This window comes from Oncorhynchus clarkii, chromosome 33, assembly GCF_045791955.1.
Source record: "Oncorhynchus clarkii lewisi isolate Uvic-CL-2024 chromosome 33, UVic_Ocla_1.0, whole genome shotgun sequence".
In the NCBI taxonomy this organism is placed as follows: domain Eukaryota; kingdom Metazoa; phylum Chordata; class Actinopteri; order Salmoniformes; family Salmonidae; genus Oncorhynchus; species Oncorhynchus clarkii.
In genome coordinates this window covers 637,657-660,843 of record NC_092179.1, presented here as the reverse complement: position 1 = coordinate 660,843, position 23,187 = coordinate 637,657, and the positions used below count along the sequence as shown (strand labels likewise).

Below are 23,187 nucleotides of genomic sequence, written 5' to 3'. Positions count from 1 at the left end.
AAGAGTTATTTTCAAAGGAGTGCAAAGGACTGTGAATAAGGTTAGTAGCAAGCAGGCAAAGTAGCAGGCAAATTTGAGTAATTTCATCTTAGATGTCTTTAATTAATCACATGATTATGAGTCATGAAGGTGTGTTCCATGTGTTAAGACTTTGGTGCTATCATGTCACGCAGGTGCGTGACAGCCATGAACAGACATACAGGCAGAGAGGGAGAGAACACAAACCAACAGGTAAGATAGTGAGAAGTGCCTCTCCAAGCTCATAGAGTTCATAGACTGAGGATCTGTCATAGTGTGAATCATTCTGAATGATCATATATGATCTCTGAAATGGAAATGGAAATGATAGCAGTTTAAGTCTAGAGGGTGTATTGCGTGTGTTAACTTCATGCAGGGGAGAGGCAGCCAAGATGATATTTAATTTTTGATAATTGTGTAGAGTTTGACCTTTCATGCCTACATTTTTTTATTAAAGCAGTTTTTAACTTTGTATGTTAGCTCTGGTGAATTGGTTTATATTTCAATCTCGTATGACACGGGCAATATTGGATTACTGCATTCAGCAATAACCGACTGAGATTAATTTCAAAGAGGAGTCATGATAGAAAATGCAACGTTTTGCAGCGACTGGAGCAGATTGAAGCAGCAACGTCGACGAATGTCATAACAACGGGGAAATGGACAGCCAAATATAGGAATTTTGGAATGACTGAAAACATCCGTGGTTGACCACATTGCAAATGCTCAAAGGGAATTGAGGAGCCTGAGTGTCTACATTGCCACAGGACGTACCTCAAGCACAATTAGAAATAAAAGCCAATTCAGAAAGGAAAGCCATATTATAACCTATGTGTTGTGATAATTGCGTTGTTTGCTCTATAACCTGTTCGTGTATATTCCTTGACACCGCGATATGTAGAACTAAGGCCGAGACAATAAGAAGACAAGGTGGCAGAATAAATTCAACCACACATTTGTTTCATTGCAAAACTGGAGAGCAACATCTGTCCAGTGAAGTCCACAAAACATGTTGCATGTAACAAACAGTTACATAACCTACAGAATGGTTAAGCATTGTAATCTTTCTGACATTTTTGGACTAATAAATTGATTTAGATCCAAGGAGATTTACCGCAAGTAGCAAAGAAAACAGGAGCTGCCACATCATATTCCAAAACAGTTTTAACTTCAACATTTCAACATCTCATCACCTATGCTTAGTCTAATACAGTGACAACAAAAATAAACAAAAAAAACGATTTAGTTGTGACAGTGTTTCCTTGCAAAGTTTGGATTTTGGATCCCGCAATGCGATTAGCCTCAGTTGCTGTGACCGCTACTATCTGTCCTGGGATCCTACCAGACCAAAACCTCTGAAGTATTTTGCCGTACCTAGCTACTAGCCTAGCTGGTAGCTATCAGTACCAAGCTAGCAGGGAAGCAATTAGCCCATGTGGTTGGGACCGCGGCGGTGTCCCACGCTAATTGTGTCTGTATTCAATGCTGCTTTTCCCCCTGCAACCTGACCTGGCTGGAACTGCATTTTATAGCTACCAATGTTAGCCGACGCTGCTACAAACAGGATGTGCAAAGACTGCTTTCGTGCTCACCGCTGTGAGAGGATTTAAAGGAGGACACATATTTCTGCTTTTCAGATTTTACAATTTGTGTGAGCTCTTTTTATTCACTTAGTTCAGAATTATATGGAAGGAGAGAGACAAGGAAGCCTAGCTAACCTAGATGGCTGGCAGCCTTAAATGGAGGTCGCTATTGAACGTTTTCAATGCTGCTGCAGCTGTGTTTATTTTGGTTTATTCCGGGACAGAGTGGACCGCCTAGACTTTCAATGTAACAACTGTTTGCTTGCAGAGGACTACAGGGGCAAAGTGGCTACTCTTATCAAACAAGTAGCGAACCTACACAAGCTACTGGGGAATCCATGCTCACCTAGTTTTTCTTCTTGTCTACCCCAGATGCCACTCTGGCCTCGAAAACACTGTCCTCTGGCAACGGGCGACAGCTTAGTGCAGCACAATCTTTTTATTATCAATGTCTCTCCGCCAATCATCAGTTCTTTGTGTAAGTGTTGTGCTTGTTATATGTCCTTCCCTATAAGCATGCTGAAAGTCTGTTGTTAATTTGTTTACTGTAAAATAACATTGTATCTGGTCAAACACCATTATTTCCAAAAGTTTACTAAGGGTTGGTAACAAGCTGATTGGTTGGCTGTTTGCATTTGTATTTATTAAGGACACCCCTTAACAGCGGGGACTGTGAATAGACACGGTCACAGAAACACATATGCATTATAAGACACGCACTCTACACACACATACACATGGATTTTGCATTATAGATATGTGATAGTAGATAAGTGGCCTGAGGGAACACACTTCATGTGCTGTGACTCTTTCTGGGGTCCAGCAACATTAAGACAGATATATACAATTTAAGATATTATGTAACATTTCATCACACTTTTCACAACACATTAAGTGTGTTCCCTCAGGCCACTTCTCTACTATCACATATCCATAATGCAAAATCCATGTGTACGTGTGTGCCTGTGTGTGTGTCTCTTCACAGTCCCCGCTGTTCCATAAGGTGTATTTTTATCTGGTTTTTAAATCTGATTTTACTGCTTGCATTAGTAACCTGATGTGGAATAGAGTTCCATGTAGCCATAGCTCTATGTAGTACTGTGCAATATTTTGTGTGAGCGGAATTACTTTTTCCTGCCTCCAGGACTGAAGGCACACACTTTCTAGTAGGCTTAGATTGAACATATTGCAAATAGGAGTGGCAATATCGCCCGCTATTATCCTCAGTAATTTTCCACCAAAGTTGTCAGACCCCGGTGGCTTGTCATTGTTTATAGACAACAAAAATTTTTTTGCCTCTTCCACACACACTACGGATTTCAAAATGTCAATGCTTGTGTTTCATAATTTGGTCAGTTATCCTAGGATGTGCAGTGTCTGCATTTGTTGCTGACATGTCTTGCCAATGAAAAAATCATTAAAGTAGATGGCAATATGACATGGTTTTGTGATGAATGAGCCATCTGATTCAATGAATGATGGAGCTGAGTTTTACTTTTTGCCCAAAAATCAGAGCTTGGAGAAGCCTAATATCCATGACTAAACGGTCACATGGAATTTGACCACCTTCATGACTCATTACCGCCACACCGGCAGTCACAAGGTCACCGCAACAGCCCTAGGTGTTCCTAATGTTTGGTATACTCAGTGAATACAGTTGATGTCGGAAGTTTACATACACAGGTTGGAGTCATTAAATCTAGTTTTTCAACCACTCCACAAATTTCTTGTTAACAAACTATTGTTTTGGCAAGTCGGTTAGGACATTTATTTTGTGCATGACACAAGTCATTTTTCCAACAACTGTTAACAGACAGATTATTTTACTTATAAATCATTGTATCACAATTCCAGTGCGTCAGAGGTTTACATACACTATGTGCCTGTGTGACTGTGTGACTATGTGACTGTGCCTTTTAGAAGCCTCTGATAGGCTAATTGACATAATTTGAGTCAATTGGAACAGTAAAACAAGTCCTATATCAACATAACCTCAAAAGCCGCTCAGCAAGGAAGAAGCCACTGCTCCAAAACCGCCATAAAAAAAAGCCATGCTACAGATTGCAACTGCACATTGGGACAGAGATCGTACTATTTGGAAAAATGTCCTCTGGTCTGATGAAACATAAATAGAACTGTTTGGCCGTAATGACCATCATTATATTTGGAGGAAAAAGGGGGAGTCTCGCAAGCCGAAGAACACCATCCCAACCGTGAAGCACGGGGGGGTGGCAACATCATGTTGTGGGGGTGCTTTGCTGCAGGAGGGACTGGTGCACTTCACAAAATAGATAGCATCATGAGGCATAAAAATTATGTGGATATATTGAAGCAACACTCAAAACATCAGTCAGGAAGTTAAAGCTTAGTCGCAAATGGGTCTTCCAAATGGACAATGACCCCAAGAATACTTCCAAAGTTATGTTAAAATGGCTTAAGGACAACAAAGTCAAGGTATTGGAGTGGTCATCACAAAGCCCTGACCTCATTGTTTCCCACAATAAGTTGGGTGAATTGTGGCCCATTCCTCCTGACAGAGCTGGTGTAACTGAGTCAGGTTTGTAGGCATTCTTGCTCGCACACGCTTTTTCAGTTTTGCCCACAAACTTTTTGTGGAAGGCTACCTGAAATGTTTGACCCAAGTTTAAAAAAAAAAAAAAATTAAAGGCAATACTACCAAATACTAATTGAGTGTATGTGAACTTCTGACCCACTGGGAATGTGATGAAAGAAATAAGAACTGAAAGAAATCATTCTACTATTATTCTGACAATTCACATTCTTAAAATAAAGTGGTGATCCTACTTGACCTAAGACAGGGAATTTTTACTTGAATTAAATGTCAGGAATTGTGAAAAAACTGAGTTTAAATGTAGTTGGCTAAGGTGTATGTAAACTTCCGACTTCAACTGTATATCACAGAAACGTCCACCAAAAGGAAATATAAGAATCAAGATCAAACCTCAAAAGACCACTGGCCCATATGAATGTATGTAACCTTAGAAATAAGGTTCATGAAATCAATAACTTGCTAACATCAGATAGCATTCATATATTAGCCATTTTTGACACTCACTTAGATAATTAATTTGATGATACAGCAGTAGCAATACAAGGATATAACATCTATAGAAGTGACAGAAATGCTTATGGGGGATGTGTTGCTGCATATATTTAGAGCCATATCCCTGTAATGCTTAGAGAAGATCTTATGTCAAGTGTTATTGAAGTGTTGTGGTTGCAGGTTCACTTGGCACATCTAAAGCCTTTTCTTTGGGTGTGTTGCTATAGGCCACCAAGTGCTAACAGTCAGTATCTAAATAATATGTGTGAAATGCTTGATGGTATATGTGATGGAAACAGAGAGGTCTACTTTCTTGGGTACCCGAATATTGACTGGTTTTCATCAAGCTGTCCGCTCAAGAGGAAGCTTCTTAATGTAACCAGTGCCTGTAATCTGGCTCAGGTTATTAATCAACCTACCAGGGTGTTTCTAAACACTACAGGAACAAGATTGTGCTGCCATCCTGTTAGAAGGTAACAGATTATTTTATTACAATGGTTCAATTGGATTTTCATTGTGTGCAATGGTGTTATTTGCCCCCTAGTGGATGTTTCTGGTACTTAGAAAGACAACGCAAACAGGAAGTAGAGAATTTGTTCTGCACGCATAGAAGCAGCTACAAACAACGCTACGGTGCAGGTCTTTCAATGTAGTTATTTCTTGTCACGCTTCAGCCTTGGAAAATATTTGTTTTTTCACAACATAAACGTTTTCAATATATTCATTCAAGAAAAGTCACGCCTTGGGAGTTTTATTGAAGACTTAGTTGTTAGCTATCTGTCTAGTTTTGCATGGGAATGCAACTCAAGGGCAGAATAGTGAAAAAACATCATCACAGCGGGCTCAAGCACAATAATAACTGCACACGGTGGTTATGTTTCTACGTTCATCAGCCAACAAAGCCTCTTATCCTAGGGAAGACCAGCAGTCTACGATGCAACAACCAGAGTCAGGTGTTCAACAGAGAGAGATGGAAGAGCCTCTTCAGCACATTGGGACCAAGTCTCATTCTACAAGATCAAGGTCATCAAAACAGTCAAGCAGATCCTCAACAGCGAGTTCTGCAGCCGTCAAAGCACGCGCCAAGGCAGACGCAGCGCGTGCACAAGTCCCCTATGCTGAGAAGGAAGCTGCTGTGATGAAGCAAAAAGCTGACCTCGAGGCAACTTTATATGTTCTCCAAGTTGAGAGAGCAGCTGCTGCTGCATTGGCTGAAGCTGCAGCCTTTGAAGAAGCTGTAGAAGCAGAACGCAGAGAGCTTCGCAAAGAACTAGACACAGGGACACAGCCCTTAAGTCCAGTCCAACGTACATGTGAGTATGTGCAACAACATGCTAGGCCCTACTTTGCTGAACTTCCATTTGAAGTGGAGAAACAAGAGCTTAGTGTTGACCCAGCTACATGCCACAATCTAGAAAGTAGCAAACAACGGAGCATAAGCAGAGACTCTCCGTTCAAAAGGAATGAACAGCAGCATGGTGGAAATGGAAAACAAGCCCACTTCCAGTCACACACACAAAACTTCCCTGAGTCACAAGTGGCACCAGACCTCATCAAGTACCTCCTACGCCGTGAGATGGTGAGTTCCGGACTCCTGAAGTTTGATGATTGTCCTGAAAATTATTGGGCATGGAAAGCATCCTTTCTCAATGCGACCAGAGACTTGAATTTATCAGCCGGGGAAGAGTTAGATCTAATTACCAAGTGGCTAGGGGCAGAGTCGTCTGAGCAAGCAAACAGAATTAGATCTGTCCATATTTTCAACGCAACAGCAGGACTTAACATGGTCTGGCAACGACTAGAAGAGTGCTATGGTACACCCGAAGTGATCGAGAATGCACTGTTGAAGAAAATTGAGGATTTTCCAAAACTGGCTAACAAAGACAATCACAAACTAAGAGAACTAGGTGACATTCTTCTCGAACTGGAGTGTGGTAAAGTAGAAGGGTACCTTCCAGGCCTCGCTTATCTGGACACATCTCGGGGGGTAAACCCTATTGTAGAGAAACTTCCATTCAGTTTACAAGAAAAATGGATAGCACAGGGATCCAAATATAAGGAGGACTATCGGGTAGCATTCCCACCATTCTCGTTCTTCTCGAGATTCATCAGGAATCAGGCGAAAATTAGAAATGACCCCAGCTTCACCCTCTACACCTCAACTAACCAGGTGCCCATGAAAAGTGAGAAACCTGCCAGGTACAGCAGCAAGACACCTGTGACTGTATACAAGACAGATGTGTCATCTGAGGCCTCAGACCACCAAACCAAACCCAGTAAGACAAAGGTTGAAAACCCTGACCATCACTGTCCAATACATAACAAGCCTCATCCTCTTAAAAAGTGTTGTGGGTTTAGATACAAAACTCTAGATGAGCGCAAATCATATCTCAAAGACAATGGCATTTGTTTCCGATGTTGTGGGTCAACTCAGCACAGAGTTAAAGACTGTAAGGTTTCAATCAAGTGCTCTGAGTGCGACAGCGACAGGCATCTTGCTGCTCTGCATCCAGGCCCAGCCCCTTCATATACAGACACCGCTACAGCAGAGAAAGAGCATGGTGGGGAGCAAGGTGACGATGCTCTTCTATCTGTCACCTCAAAGTGTACAGAGATCTGTGGTGAGGCAGTCAATCCAAGATCATGTTCAAAAATATGCCTAGTCAAAGCTTATCCGGCTGGGAAAAGAGAGAAAGCTGTCAAAATGTATGTAGTGCTTGATGAACAGAGTAACAAATCTCTGGCCAAGACAGAGTTTTTCAGTCTCTTCAACATCAATGACAACTCTGCTCCATACACCATGAAGACGTGTTCTGGGGTAACAGAGACTTCGGGCAGGAGAGCCGTCAACTTCATGGTGGAGTCTATAGATGGACACATGCAGCTCACTCTCCCTACTCTGATAGAGTGTGATATGATGCCAGACGATAGGATGGAGATTCCCTCCCCCGACATTGCGTATCATCATCCCCATCTGCAACCAGTTATGGACAAAATTCCAGCAGTGGACCCAGACACTCCCATCCTCCTGCTCTTAGGACGAGACATCTTAAGGGTACACAAGGTACGAGAGCAAATCAATGGCCCCCACGACACTCCTTATGCACAGCGACTCGACCTCGGGTGGGTCATCGTGGGTGAGGTCTGTCTGGGAACGGCTCACCGACCAGCCAATGTTAACGTGTTCAGGACAAACATACTTCAAAATGGTCGCACATCCTATCTGAGCCCTTGCCCTGACATCATCCAGGTAAAAGAGAACTACAACAGCGTAGCTCAGAAACACATCTCTCCCTCTACAGTGCACTCGAGAGATCCAATCACAACTGTGAACACAGACAGCCTGGGATGTTCCGTGTTCGACAAAACACAAGACGATGATAAACCAGCACCATCAGTGGAGGACAAAGCCTTCTTGGACATTATGGACAAACAGGTTTTCCAGGATGATGGAAACAACTGGGTGGCTCCACTACCCTTTCGCCCCACTAGACGTCGCCTCCCTAATAACAGGGAGCAGGCCATGAACCGTCTCACATCACTTCGCAGGACTTTAGACAGAAAGCCTGACATGAAGCGTCATTTTATTGACTTCATGCAAAATATGCTGGATAACGACCAAGCCGAACCTTCACAGCCACTAGAGGGAGACAAAGAACGTTGGTATCTGCCCATATTTGGTGTTTACCATCCACAAAAGCCTGAACAAATAGGAGTAGTATTTGACTCCAGTGCTAAGTGTCAAGGAGTGTCACTTAACAATGTTCTGCTCAGTGGTCCAGACTTAAACAACACACTCTTGGGTGTCCTAATGCGTTTCCGCAAGGATTGCATTGCACTAACAGCAGATGTGCAACAAATGTTTTACTGTTTGGTGTACGTGAGGATCACAGAGATTACTTAAGGTTTCTCTGGTATGAAGACAACAACCCAGATAGAAACATAACCGAGTACAGGATGAAAGTGCATGTATTTGGGAACAGCCCTTCACCAGCCGTAGCCATCTACTGCATGAGACGAGCAGCGCTACAGGGTGAGAAGGAACACGGGTCAGAACCCAAGCAATATGTAGTGAGGAACTTCTACGTCGATGATGGTCTGACATCAGTAGCTACTACAGAAGAAGCTATCAACATTCTAAGAAAAACACAAGCAATGTTGGCGGAGTCCAACATGAAACTACACAAGATTGCATCCAATAGCAAAACAGTTATGGAAGCCTTCCCTATGGAGGACCGTGCGAAAGACTTAAAAGATCTGGACCTAGGAGTGGATCCTCTCCCCTTTCAACTGAGTCTGGGACTTTCCTGGAACCTGGAAACAGACAGCTTCTCATTCCAGGTGTCTCACAATGAGAAGCCTTTTACGCGGAGAGGCATCCTGTCCACAGTGAATAGTCTTTATGACCCCCTTGGGTTCGTGGCTCTAATAACAATGCAAGGTAAAGTCTTAATCAGAGAACTCTCTTCTGATCAGAGTGAGTGGGATGCCCCTCTTCCCACAGAAAAAGAAGAGAAATGGAAAAAGTGGAAGCAAGTCCAGTGTCTCGCTGACACCTTTTGGAAAAGGTGGAGACAGGAGTACCTGACAACGCTGCAGAGACGCAGAAAATGGACAGCAGAAAAGCCAAATGTAAAAGTGGGAGATGTTGTCTTATTGAAAGACAGTCAGGCACACAGAAATGACTGGCCAGTCGGGCTTGTGGTAAAAACCTTTCCCAGTACTGACAAAAAGGTTAGGAAAGTAGAACTAAAAATTGTCAAGCAAGGAGCTGCTAAGGTGTTTCTGAGACCAATCTCAGAGATTGTTGTTCTTCTTTCTGAAGCATCCTAGAGACAAAAGATAAAAATAGAAAGGGCATTATTTGTTTCTTGATATGTTTTATTTCATAGTGGCACAATTTCATTATACCAGGCGGGGAGTGTGCTGCCATCCTGTTAGAAGGTAACAGATTATTTTATTACAATGGTTCAATTGGATTTTCATTGTGTGCAATGGTGTTATTTGCCCCCTAGTGGATGTTTCTGGTACTTAGAAAGACAACGCAAACAGGAAGTAGAGAATTTGTTCTGCACGCATAGAAGCAGCTACAAACAACGCTACGGTGCAGGTCTTTCAATGTAGTTATTTCTTGTCACGCTTCAGCCTTGGAAAATATTTGTTTTTTCACAACATAAACGTTTTCAATATATTCATTCAAGAAAAGTCACGCCTTGGGAGTTTTATTGAAGACTTAGTTGTTAGCTATCTGTCTAGTTTTGCATGGGAACGCAACTCAAGGGCAGAATAAAGATCATTGACATGTATCGATCCCATTTTTACTAATACTGTAGATTACTGCACCCATTGGATGCAGTAATCACAATATAGTGGCTATATCCAGGAAAGTCAAAGTTCCAACAGCTGGGCCTAAAATAATGTTTAAGAGATCATAAAAAAGATTTTGCTGTGACTCTTATGTGGATGATGTTAAAAATATTTGTTGGTCTGATGTGATTAATGAGGAGCATCCAAACACTGCACTTGATTAATTTATGAAATTTCTTTGTCCAATTATTTATAAACATGCACCAGTTAAGAAACTGACTGTTCGAACTGTTCAGGCTCTATGGATTGATGAGGAATAAAAAATTGTATGATTGAATTTGGGGCAAAATGAGTGGCTATAAGTCTGGCTGCACATCTGACTGGCTTACTTACTGCAAATTGAGAAATTATGTGAATAACTCAACAAAAAGAAGAATAAACTGTATTATTAAGCCAAGAACGATGATTTAAACAATTATGGAAGAACAACTTGAGCACTTTAAATTAAATTATGGGCAGAAAGACAAATTCAACTCTGTCTTTCATCGAATCAGATGGCTTATTCATCACAAAACCATTTGATTTTGCCATTTATTTTACTGAATACTTCATTGGCAAACTGGGCAAACTTAGGCAGGACATGCCAACAACGAACAGTGACAATTGTATTCATGCATAAAGAAAAATTAAATAAAAGCATTGCAGTCTGAATTTTGTAAAGTTTTCTATTTATTTATTTAATCAGGCAAGTCTGTTAAGAACAAATTCTTATTTACAATGACGGCCTACCAAAAGCCAAAAGGCCTCCTGCAGGGACGGGGGTTTTGGGATTAAAAAATAAAAAAAATAAAAATATAAATATAGGACAAAACACACATCACAACAAGCGAGACAACTCTGCATAAAGAGAGACATCATAAGACAACATAACAAGCAGCAACACATGACAACACAACATGGTAGCAGCACAAAACATGGTACAAACATTATTGGGCACAGACAGCAGCACAAAGGGCAAGAAGGTAGAGACAACAATACATAACACAAATCAGCCACAACGGTCAGTAAGAGTGTCCATGATTGAGTCTTTGAATGAAGAGATTGAGATAAAACTGTCCAGTTTGAGTGTTTTTTGCAGCTCATTCCAGTCGCTAGCTGCAGCGCACTGAAAAGAGGAGCGACCCAGGGATGTGTGTACTTTGGGAGCCTTTAACAGAATGTGACTGGCAGAATGGGTGTTTTATGTGGAGGATGAGGGCTGCAGTAGATTTCTCAGATAGGGGAGAGTGAGGCCTAAGATGGTTTTATAAATAAGCATAAACCAGTGGGTCTTGCGACAGGTATACAGAGATGACCCGTTTACAGAGGAGTATAGAGTGCAGTGATGTGTCCTATAAAGAGAATTGGTGGCAAATCTGATGGCCAAATGGTAAAGAACATCTAGCCGCTCGAGAGCACCCATACCTGCCGATCTATGAATTACAGTGCCTTGCGAAAGTATTCGGCCCCCTTGAACTTTGCGACCTTTTGCCACATTTCAGGCTTCAAACATAAAGATATAAAACTGTATTTTTTTGTGAAGAATCAACAACAAGTGGAACGACATTTATTGGATATTTCAAACTTTATTTATTTGCATTGTTGCCAAAAAGTTCAATTTTGGTTTCATCTGACCAGAGCACCTTCTTCCACATGTTTGGTGTGTCTCCCAGGTGGCTTGTGGCAAACTTTAAACAACACTTTTTATGGATATCTTTAAGAAATGGCTTTCTTCTTGCCACTCTTCCATAAAGGCCAGATTTGTGCAATATACGACTGATTGTTGTCCTATGGACAGAGTCTCCCACCTCAGCTGTAGATCTCTGCAGTTCATCCAGAGTGATCATGGGCCTCTTGGCTGCATCTCTGATCAGTCTTCTCCTTGTATGAGCTGAAAGTTTAGAGGGACGGCCAGGTCTTGGTAGATTTGCAGTGGTCTGATACTCCTTCCATTTCAATATTATCGCTTGCACAGTGCTCCTTGGGATGTTTAAAGCTTGGGAAATATTTTTGTATCCAAATCCGGCTTTAAACTTCTTCACAACAGTATCTCGGACCTGCCTGGCGTGTTCCTTGTTCTTCATGATGCTCTCTGCGCTTTTAACGGACCTCTGAGACTATCACAGTGCAGGTGCATTTATACGGAGACTTGATTACACACAGGTGGATTGTATTTATCATCATTAGTCATTTAGGTCAACATTGGATCATTCAGAGATCCTCACTGAACTTCTGGAGAGAGTTTGCTGCACTGAAAGTAAAGGGGCTGAATAATTTTGCACACCCAATTTTTCAGTTTTTGATTTGTTAAAAAAGTTTGAAATATCCAATAAATGTCGTTCCACTTCATGATTGTGTCCCACTTGTTGTTGATTCTTCACAAAAAAATACAGTTTTATATCTTTAAGTTTGAAGCCTGAAATGTGGCAAAAGGTCGCAAAGTTCAAGGGGGCCGAATACTTTCGCAAGGCACTGTATTAATTTCCACAAGGTTTGCTGCTTCAGTGTCTTTAGATATTTTTGTCAGATGTTACTATGGAATAATGAAGTATAATTACAAGCATTTCATAAGTGTCTAAGGATTTTATTGACAATTACATGAAGTTGATGCAAAGACTCAATATTTGCAGTGTTGACCCTTCTTTTTCAAGACCTCTGCAATCCGCCCTGGCATGCTGTCAATTAACTTCTGGGCCACATCTTGATTGATGGCAGCCCATTCTTGCATAATCAATGCTTGGAGTATGTCAGAATTTGTTTTGTTTTTTGTCCACCTGCCTCTTGAGGATTGACCACAAGTTCTCAATGGGATTAAGGTCTGGGAGGTTTCCTGGCCATTGACCCAAAATATCAATTTTTGTTCCCCGAGCCACTTAGTTATCACTTTTGCCTTATGGCAAGGTGCTCCATCATGCTGGAAAAGGCATTGTTCATCACCAAACTGTTCCTGGATGGTTAGGAGAAGTTGCTCTCTGAGGATGTGTTGGTACCATTCTTTATTCATGGCTGTGTTCTTAGGCAAAATTGTGAGTGAGCCCACTCCCTTGGCTGAGAAGCAACCCCACACATGAATGGTCTCAGGATGCTTTACTGTTGGCATGACACAGGACTGGTAGAGCTCACCTTGTCTTCTCCGGACAAGCTTTTTTCCGGATGCCCTAAACAATCGGAAAGGGAATTAATCAGAGAAAATGATGGGCAGTTCAAATCCCTGTACCTTTTGCAGAATATCAGTCTGTCCTTGATGTTTTTCCTGAAGAGAAGTGGCTTTTTTGCTGCCCTTCTTGACACCAGGTCATCCTCCAAAAGTCTTTGCCTCACTGTGCGTGTAGATGCACTCACACCTGCCTGCTACCATTCCTGAGCATGCTCTGTACTGCTGGTGCCCCGATCCCGCAACTGAATCACCTTTAGGAGACGGTCCTGGCGCTTGCTGGACTTTCTTGGCCACATGAAGCCTTCTTCACAACAATTGAACCGCTCTCCTTGAAGTTTTTGATGATCCGATAAATGGTTGATTTAGGTGCAATCTTACTGGCAGCAATATCCTTGCCTGTGAAGCCCTTTGTGTGCAAAGCAATGCTGTTTCCTTGCAGGTAACCATAGTTGACAGGAGAAGTACAATGATTCCAAGCAACACCCTCCTTTTGAAGCTTCCAGTCTGTTATTCAAACTCAAACAGCATGACAGAGTGATCTCCAGCCTTGTCATCACCAACACTCACACCTGTGTTAACGAGAGAATCACTGACATGATGTCAGCTGGTCCTTTTTGTGGCAGGGCTGAAATGCAGGGGAAATGTGTTTGGGGGATTCAGTTCATTTGCATGGCAAAGAGGGACTTTGCAATTAATTGCAATTCATCTGATCACTCTTCATAACATTCTGGAGTATATGCAAATTGCCATCATACAAACTGAGGCAGCAGACTGTGAAAATGTATATTTGTGTCATTCTCAAAACTTTTGGCCAGGACTGTATACTTCTAAACCAATTTACTCCCACTCAATCTGAGCAGTGATTATGTAAATGTCTGCCTTGCTCATGCTCTAATTGGATCTAAGGTTGATCAAATCAATTTCCAGGTAACTTTAAAAATTTACATTTTTCCCAACGAGACCTGTTGAAATAATATGTGTAGTGGCTAAAGAGGTACTGTCTCCTGCACTATTCAGGTGCAAGCTTAAACGATTCCCTTCAATGTGTGTGTAATTTGCCTCAATGGAAGGAAATTAGCACCTTCACTGAAAGCAGCCATTGAGAAAACAGAACGATATTCTCTCTCTCCCTCCCTTTTTCTACTCTCTTTTTCTGCACTTCAGCATTATGAATGTGCTGTACAGTATGTCGTCATTGAACTTGCCTCAATCTGTGATCCATATGGAAAAAGGGTACAGCTTTTGATAATAGAACCCTCATTCAATACAACACATTCATGTCATAAGGAAATACACTGTAATAACATTGCGACAAGGTTATATTTCCTGTAGAAATAATTCTATAGAGTTTTAATGAATTGCATATTCACTGAGACGGGAAATTGTTGTGTGGCACATCAGAACACAGTCTTAAAAAACTTGCATTGATAAAGTTGGATGGATTTCTGAACCAAATTTGAGTACCATTTGTCATGGGCTCAAAGGACCACCAAAGAAGGACACTAGATAGAGTATATTATGATAATCCAGAAACACTCAGCACAGTGCAGTTTGCTTGGACGGGTAGTTAGTATCTGTCAGTCAGTTCCAACATTCTCCAATCTTTTATGGTCCTCATTGTCCCAGAAGCCTGTCTGACTGGTTGCTAATCACCCACCCCCTTCCCCGAACAAAGTCACACACAGATAAACACATGGGTCGACAAACCAACCCAGGCCAGTGAATGGTGAACGGGTGACGTCTTCAATAGGTCAGTGAAGAACCAAATGAGATACAGAACAGACAATATTTAATGTCAAATGTTTGTCATTACATACCCATAAAATGTACTTTCCACATTTCTCCACTTAAGAAACAAAGTTGTCTCCTCTGCTATTCTAATCCGATATGTCCTTAGCATTTCGCAATTTGTAAGCTAAGTTTATTGCAGTTGACCCTGTCTTCAGACAGTGTTCTACAGTGCACAGCCATGCCTGATATTGCTGCTTTTATTGTTATCTACTGTAGGTCGCACACACAGTTGTCAAAGTTCTGTGGTTGGCTAGGCGAAGGATGTGGTTGTTCTGCTGGAGTTTCAGTACTCTTAGGGTCAAGTCCCGCTTGGGTCTTTGTGCTGCTTGGATGAAGTTCTGGTTTCGGTCTCTGTACTGATTTGATGAAGTCCTGGTTGAGCTTTTGTGCTGCTTGAATGAAGTCCTAGTTGGGTCTTTGTGCTGCTTGGATGAAGTCTTGGTTGGGTCTCAGGTCTGATACTTTTTGCTGTGGGTTGATGTGTATGCTGGGTCTTCACAGCCGCCCTACCCAAGACGCCATGGGGCTCTCTCACACACACTCCACAGTTCTTACCGTGGCCCGCCTTCGGCATCTCCCTGCTGCGCGCCTCCTGTATCCTCTGTATCCTCCACTTGCGCCCCCTGCCTCTGACATCGTTGCCTGCAGCACTCTTGCCATCCCTCTGTCTCTGTGGCTCGGCGGCATCCTGCGGCTGGCACTGCTGGCCCAAAGAAGTGGCCAGGTCGGAGTGGGACGAGGTGCTGTCGATGAGCCTCCTCCCCAGGGCCAGCGGTCTCACAGGCAGGGCCAGGCGCAGGCGCTTCCAGAAGCGAGAGGTGGACGACTCCGACTGGCGTCCCCTCCAGGTGATGGTGGCAGTACTGCGGCGTAGCTGCTTGGCCTCAGTGCAAGAGGCCAGTAGTCTCGGGAGGGGGCTGTAAAGGACGGTGATGATGTGGGCATGGCAGGTGAGCTGGATGTAGAGGCCCAGGCGACACTCCAGCAGGCTGACACTCTTCTCTGTCAGGTAGGTGGGGCTCAGGACCACCAGGAGCCGGCGGCTTGACCGCATACACCTGAGGACAGCCTCCGACATATCTAGGGGAGAGAGACTCACCTTAGGAACCTACCAGGATGGCACAATGACACTATGGGCAACATTCAATAAAACCACATTGTGGTATTTAAAGATACACTATGTGCGTTTAGTTGCTGACTGTTTACATCAAATGTTGGATTGAATACGCAAATGTAAACATGTCTTATCTCATTAAATCACACAAATACCTAATTTTAGGGAAACAAACATACAGTGGGGAGAACAAGTATTTGATACACTGCTGATTTTGCAGGTTTTTCTACTTACAAAGCATGTAGAGGTCTGTAAATTTTTGTCATAGGTACACTTCAAATGTGAGAGACGGAATCTAAAACAAAAATCCAGAAAATCACATTGTATGATTTTTAAGTAATTAATTTGCATTTTATTGCATGACATAAGTATTTGATCACCTACCAACCAGTAAGAATTCCGGCTCTCACAGACCTGTTAGCTTTTCTTTAAGAAGCCCTCCTGTTCTTCACTCATTGCCTGTATTAACTGCACCTGTTTGAACTCGTTACCTGTATAAAAGACACCTGTCCACACACTCAATCAAACAGACTCCAACCTCTCCTCAATGGCCAAGAACAGAGAGCCGTGTAAGGACATCAGGGATACAATTGTAGACCTGCACAAGGCTGGGATGGGCTACAGGACTTGGCCAACAACTTCCTTCCCTCAGTAAGAGCATTGAAGATGGGTCGTGGCTGGGTCTTCCAGCATGACAACGACCCGAAACACACAGCCAGGATAACCAAGGAGTGGCTCCGTAAGAAGCATCTCAAGGTCCTGGAGTGGCCTAACCAGTCTCCAGACCTGAACCCAATAGAAATCTTTGGAGGGAGCTGAAAGTCCGTATTGCCCAGTGACAGCCCCGAAACCTGAAGGATCTGGAGAAGGTCTGTATGGAGGAGTGGGCCAAAATCCCTGCTGCAGTGTGTGCAAACCTGGTCAAGAACTACAGGAAACGTATGATCTCTGTAATTGCAAACAAAGTAATTGCAAAACCAAATATTAAGTTCTGCTTTTCTGATGTATCAAATACTTATATCATGCAATAAAATGCAAATTAGTTACTTAAAAATCATACAATGTGATTTTCTGTATTTTTGTTTTAGATTCCGTCTCTCACAGTTGAAGTGTACCTATGATAAAAATTACATTGCTTTGTAAGTAGGAAAACCTGCAAAATTGGTAGTGTATCAAATACTTGTTCTCCCCACTGTATATGATTTTGCGGGGAGGAGAGGTAGAGGTAGGCTCCTGCCTCTCCTCCCCACTGCTACTAGGATCCTGCCTCTCCTCCTCTCCTCCCCACTGTTACTATTTCTGTCTATTTAGGGGATACATTTTGGCTGAAGAGCACCCCTACAGGCACAAATTCTGTTTTGCAAAAGCTGTTTTGCTATCACAGACTGTAATATGTTCTGGGATTCTTCCTATGGCATTGAGGTGTACACCACATCACATCAGGCTTCATCAATAAATGCATCGATGACGTCGTCCCCACAGTGACCATACCCCAACCAAAAGCCATGGATTACAGGCAACATCCCCACTGAGCTAAAGGCTAGAGCTGCCGCTTTCAAGGAGCGGGACTCTAACCCGGAAGCTTATAAGAAATCCCATGATGCCCTCTGACGAACCACCAAACAGGCAAAGTGTCAATACAGGACTAAGATGGAATCATATTACACCGTCTCTGACGCTCGTCGGATGTGGCAGGGCTTGCAAATCATTAGACTACAAAGGGAAGCACAGTTGAGAGCTGCCCAGGGACATGAGCCAACCAGATTAACTTAACTACTACTTATGCCTCGAATCTATTCTTAACTACATTATGCCTTGAATCTATTTGATCGTGTCCAGAAACCTGCTCCTTTCAGTTATTATAGCCTTTAGCCGTACCCTTATCCTACTCCTCCTCTGTTCCTCTGGTGATGTAGAGGTTAATCCAGGCCCTGCAGTGCCTAGCTCCACTCCCATTTCCCAGGCTCTCTCATTTGTTGACTTCTGTAACCGTAAAAGCCTTTCATGCATGTTAACATTAGAAGCCTCCTCCCTAAGTTTGTTTTATTCACTGCCTTAGCACACTCTGCCAACCCGGATGTCCTAGCCGTGTCTGAATCCTGGCTTAGGAAGACCAACAAAACCCCTGAAATTTCCATTCCTAACTATAACATTGTCCGACAAGATAGAACTGCCAAAGGTGGTGGAGTTGCAATCTACTGCAGAGACAGCCTGCGGTGTTCTGTCTTACTATCCAGGTCTGTGCCCAAACTATTTGAGCTTCTACTATTAAAAATTAACCTTTCCAAAAACAAGTCTCTCACCGTTGCCGCTTGCTATAGACCACCTTCTGCCCCCAGCTGTGCCCTGGACACCATACGTGAATTGATTGACCCCCATCTATCTTCAGAGCTCATGCTGCTAGGTGACCAAAACTGGGACATGCTTAACACCTCGGCCATCCTACAATCTAAGCTTGATGCCCTCAATTTCACACAAATTATCAATGAATTTATCAGGAACAACCCCAAATCTGTAAACACGGGCACCCTCATAGATATCATCCTAACCAACCTGCACTCCAAATACACCTCTGCTGTCTTCAACCAGGATCTCAGCGATCTCTGCCCCATTGCCTGCGTCCGTAATGGGTCTGCGGTCAAACGACCACCCCTCATCACTGTGAAACGCTCCCTAAAACACTTCAGCCAGCAGGCCTTTCTAATCGACCTGGCCCGGGTATCCTGGAAGGGTAATGACCTCATTCTGTCAGTAGAGGATGCCTGGTTATTCTTTAAAAGTGCTTTCCTCACCATCTTAAATAAGCATGCCCCATTCAATTTTTTTTAACCAGGATCAGATATAGCCCTTGGATCACTCCAGATCTGACTGCCCTTGACCAGCACAAAAACATCCTGTGGCGTACTGCATATAGCCTCCGCGATATGCACCAATTCAGGGAAGTTAGGAACCAATATACACAGGCAGTTAGGAATGCAAGAAATTTGCATCCTGTAGCCTCCCCCATTTCTCCTTCACCCAAATCCAGATAGCTGATAATCTGAAAGAGCTGCAAAATCTGGTCCCCTACAAATCAGCCAGGCTAGACAATCTGAACCCTCTGTGTCTAAAATTATCCCCTGAAATTGTTGCAACTCCTATTACTAGCCTGTTCAACCTCCTTTTCGTGTCGTCTGAGATCCCCAAAGACTGGAAAGCTGCCGCGATCATCCCCCTCTTCAAAGGGGGAGACACTCTAGACCCAAACTGCTACAGACCTATTTCTATCCTACCCTGCCTTTCTAAGGTCTTCGAAAGTAAAGTTTACAAACAGATCACCAATCATTTCGAATACCATCAAACCTTCTCCGCAATACAATCTGGTTTCCAAGTTGGTCATGGGTGCACCTCAGCCACGCTCAAGATCCTAAACGATATCATAACCTTCATCGATAAGAGATATTACTGTGCAGCTGTATTCATCGACCTGGCCAAGGCTTTCGACTCTGTCAATCACCACATTCTTATCGGCAGACTCAACAGCCTTGGTTTCTCTAATGACTGCCTCGCCTGGTTCAACAACTACTTCTCAAACAGAGTTCAGTGTGTCAAATCGGAGAGCCTGTTGTCCGGACCTCTGGCAGTCTCTATGGGGGTACCACAGGGTTCAATCCTCGGGCCGACTCTTTTCTCTGTATACATCAATGTTGTCGTTCTTGCTGCTGGTGATTCTTTGATCCACCTCTATGCAGACGACACCATTCTGTATACTTCTGGCCCTTCTTTGGACACTGTGTTAACTAACCTCTAGACGGGCTTCAATGCCATACAACTCTCCTTCCGTGGCCTCCAACTGCTCTTAAATATAAGTAAAACTAAATGCATGCTCTTCAACCGATCGCTACCCACACCTGCCCGCCCGTCCAGCATCACTACCCTGGACGGTTCTGACTTAGAATATGTGAACTACAAATACCTAGGTGTCTGGTTAGACTGTAAACTCTCCTTCCAGGCTCACATTAAGCATCTCCAATCCAAAATTAAATCTAGATTTGGCTTCTTATTTCGCAACAAAGCATCCTTCACTCATGCTGCCAAACAAACCCTCGTAAAACTGACTAACCTACCGATCCTTGACTTTGGCGATGTCATTTACAAAATAGCCTCCAACAATCTACTCAGCAAATTGGATGCAGTCTATCACAGTGTCATCCGTTTTGTCAACAAAGCCCCATATACTACCCACCACTGCGACCTGTACACTCTCGTTGGCTGGCCCTTGCTTCATATTCGTCGCCAAACCCACTGGCTCCAGGTCACCTATAAGTCCTTGCTAGCTAAAGCTCCGCCTTTTCTCAGCTCACTGGTCACCATAGCAGCACCCACCCGTAGCACGTGCTCCAGCAGGTATATTTCACTGGTCACCCCCAAAGCCAATTCCTCCTTTGGCCGGCTTTCCTTCCAGTTCTCTGCTGCCAATGACTGGAACGAACTGCAAAAATCACTGAAGCTGGAGACTCATATCTCCCTCGCTAGCTTTAAGCACCAGCTGTCAGAGCAGCTCACAGATCACTGCACCTGTACATAGCTCATCTGTAAATAGCCCATCCAACTACCTCATCACCATGCTGTCATTTATTTTGCTCCTTTGCACCCCAGTATCTCTACTTGCACACTCATCTTCTACACATCTATCACTCCAGCGTTTAATTGCTATACTGTAATTATTTCGCCACTATGGCCTATTTATTGCCTTACCTCCCTTATCCTACCTCATTTGCAGTATATATACTTTTTCTATTGTATTTACTGCGTTTGTTGTTTGTTTACTTCATGTGTAACTCCCTGTTGTTGTTTGTGTCACACTGTTTTGCTTTATCTTGGCCAGTTCGCAGTTGTAAATGAGAAAGAATAAAAGTTTTGCGATGACACAACAGTGGTAGGCCTGATGACCGACAACGACGAGACAGCCTGTAGGGAGGTCAGAGACCTGGCCGTGTGGTGCCAGGACAACAACCTCTCCCTCAATGTGATCAAGACAAAGGAGATTCAAGTTCCTTGGTGTCCACATCACCAACAAACTGACATGGTCCAAGCACACCAAGACAGTCGTGAAGAGGGCGTGACAAAACCTATTCCCCCTCAGGAGACTGAAAAGATTTGGCATGGGTCCTCAGATCCTCAAAAGGTTCTACATCTGCACCATCGAGAGCATCCTGACTGGTTGCATCACTGCCTAGTATGGCAACTGCTCGGCCTCCAACTGCAAGGCACTACAGAGGATAGTGCGTACGGCCCAGTACATCACTTCCTGCCATCCAGGACCTCTATACCAGGCAGTTTCAGAGGAAGGACCTAAAAAAGACTCCAGCCACCCTTGTCATAGACCGTTCTCTCGGCTACCGCACGGCAAGTCTAGGTCCAAGAGGATTCTAACAACTTCTACCCCCAAGCAATAAGACTCCTGAACATCTAATCAAATGGCTACCCAGACTATTTGCATTGCCCCCCCCCCCTCCTTTTACACCACTGCTACTCTCTGTTATTTTCTATGCATAGTCACTTTAATAACTCTACCTACATATACTTATTACCTCAATTACCTCAACTAACTGGTGCCCCTGCACATTGACTCTGTACCGGTACCCACTGTATATAGTCTCACTATTATTATTTTACTGCTGCTCTTTAACTACTTGTTACTTTTATTTCTTATTCTTATTTTTTAAACTGCATTGTTGGTTAGGGGCTTGTAAGTAAGCATTTCCACTGTAAGGTCTACACCAGTTGTGTTCGGCGCATGTGACTAATAAAATTTTATTTGATATTCTGCAAAGCTAGATTTTTTCCAACGGTCAAATAAAATTACAGAATAGTTTTGATGTACTTTAAAGGAATGTAGTGTGAAAACTTACTAATCACTAACAAGTGGTCTCCCCTCAAAACTGTGCACATTAATCACACTGATTAAAGACACAAATTAAACATTGCTATGGCATGTTCTACTGAATTTCAGCCTGTATATTTTTCATTATCAAAAACAATGACAAATTCACATACTCATAGCTATCAGATATCACCTTCCAGAAATATATTTCAACCAGCAACTCCAAACACACAGTCATGTGAAAGATAATGCATAATATGACAAACAATGAAAATGTGATGAAATTAAATTACATGGATGAAATGGATATTGAGATATGAAAAAAAAGCATTTATTCGGATAACAAACATTTACATAATATGAAACTATACAAAATGAGACAATGTGAGACTCTTTCAAATAAGCATTTAACAAAATGCAAAACAAATTAATGAATGGTTTCTCACTCACAAAAAGGAAACAAAATGAAAGTGTAATAATGGTGTGTGTATGGTATGTATGTGTGTGGGCGTGCGTGCGTATGTCACATATATGCTATGTCATTCTGTATTCTAAGTGCGAGTTGCGTCTCCACAATGTTATTATGCTCGCTGTGTGTCTATAGCTATATTCTGTAGTGGTATAGCGTTACTATCTTGGTTCTGTAGCTAGTCTTTAATCCTTCTGACAGGTAGCTCCACTCGGAGTCGCTTCCAGAACGTAGAGGACAGATCGCTGGATTTGTCCCCTTGCCATCGGACCAACGCCAGGGCTACTCTCGCTCGCCTCAGCTCGCGCACCCAGCCGCTCCGCCTCAATGGCTTATACTGGACCAGAATGACCCGCAGATGTCCACCCCACGCCATGCTGTCTAGCCCTGCCTTGAGCTCCAGTAGGGCCTGGGTCCCCTGGAGGCCGTATCCTGGGCTGAGCACCACCAGGACGCGGCGACTGCGGCCCACAAAGGTCAGCGTCTCGTCAGTGATGGCTGGGAAGGGGATCACACCATTCTCACTCAGTAACACAGTGCTTCCGAGGGGGTCAGACTGAGCAAGGCTCTATGCAGATTCACTAATCTTGATCACATAATGAGGAGTCATTTGGGATGCAAGATTATTTGTAGATCAGTGATTCAGCACAGCGCCTTCATTCAGGCCAATCCTCTGAATCCTCTAATGGTAATAGCATGTGTCATTGTTAGGGCCAGGGGAGGTTTGCTGACCATGTGACATGACCAGGGAAAATACCAGGCCCTGGTTGTAGGCTTTT

General features: G+C 43.1%; 1 protein-coding gene across 2 annotated transcripts in view; it reads right to left on the bottom strand.

The window, feature by feature from the left end:
- Positions 1-15,167: 15,167 nt before the first annotated feature.
- The window catches only part of LOC139393151 (interleukin 1 receptor accessory protein), a 43,459-nt gene continuing 35,439 nt past the window's right edge, over positions 15,168-23,187 (bottom strand). Inside the window, exon 11 of one of the 2 annotated variants that reach the window (XM_071141526.1) lies at positions 15,168-16,039. In XM_071141526.1, the coding sequence (XP_070997627.1) occupies positions 15,258-16,039 (782 nt within the window). In that variant the 3' untranslated portion in view covers positions 15,168-15,257. Of the gene's footprint in view, positions 16,040-21,847; positions 22,907-23,187 lie in introns of those variants that run through there. The other variant, XM_071141527.1, reaches the window with a different exon arrangement.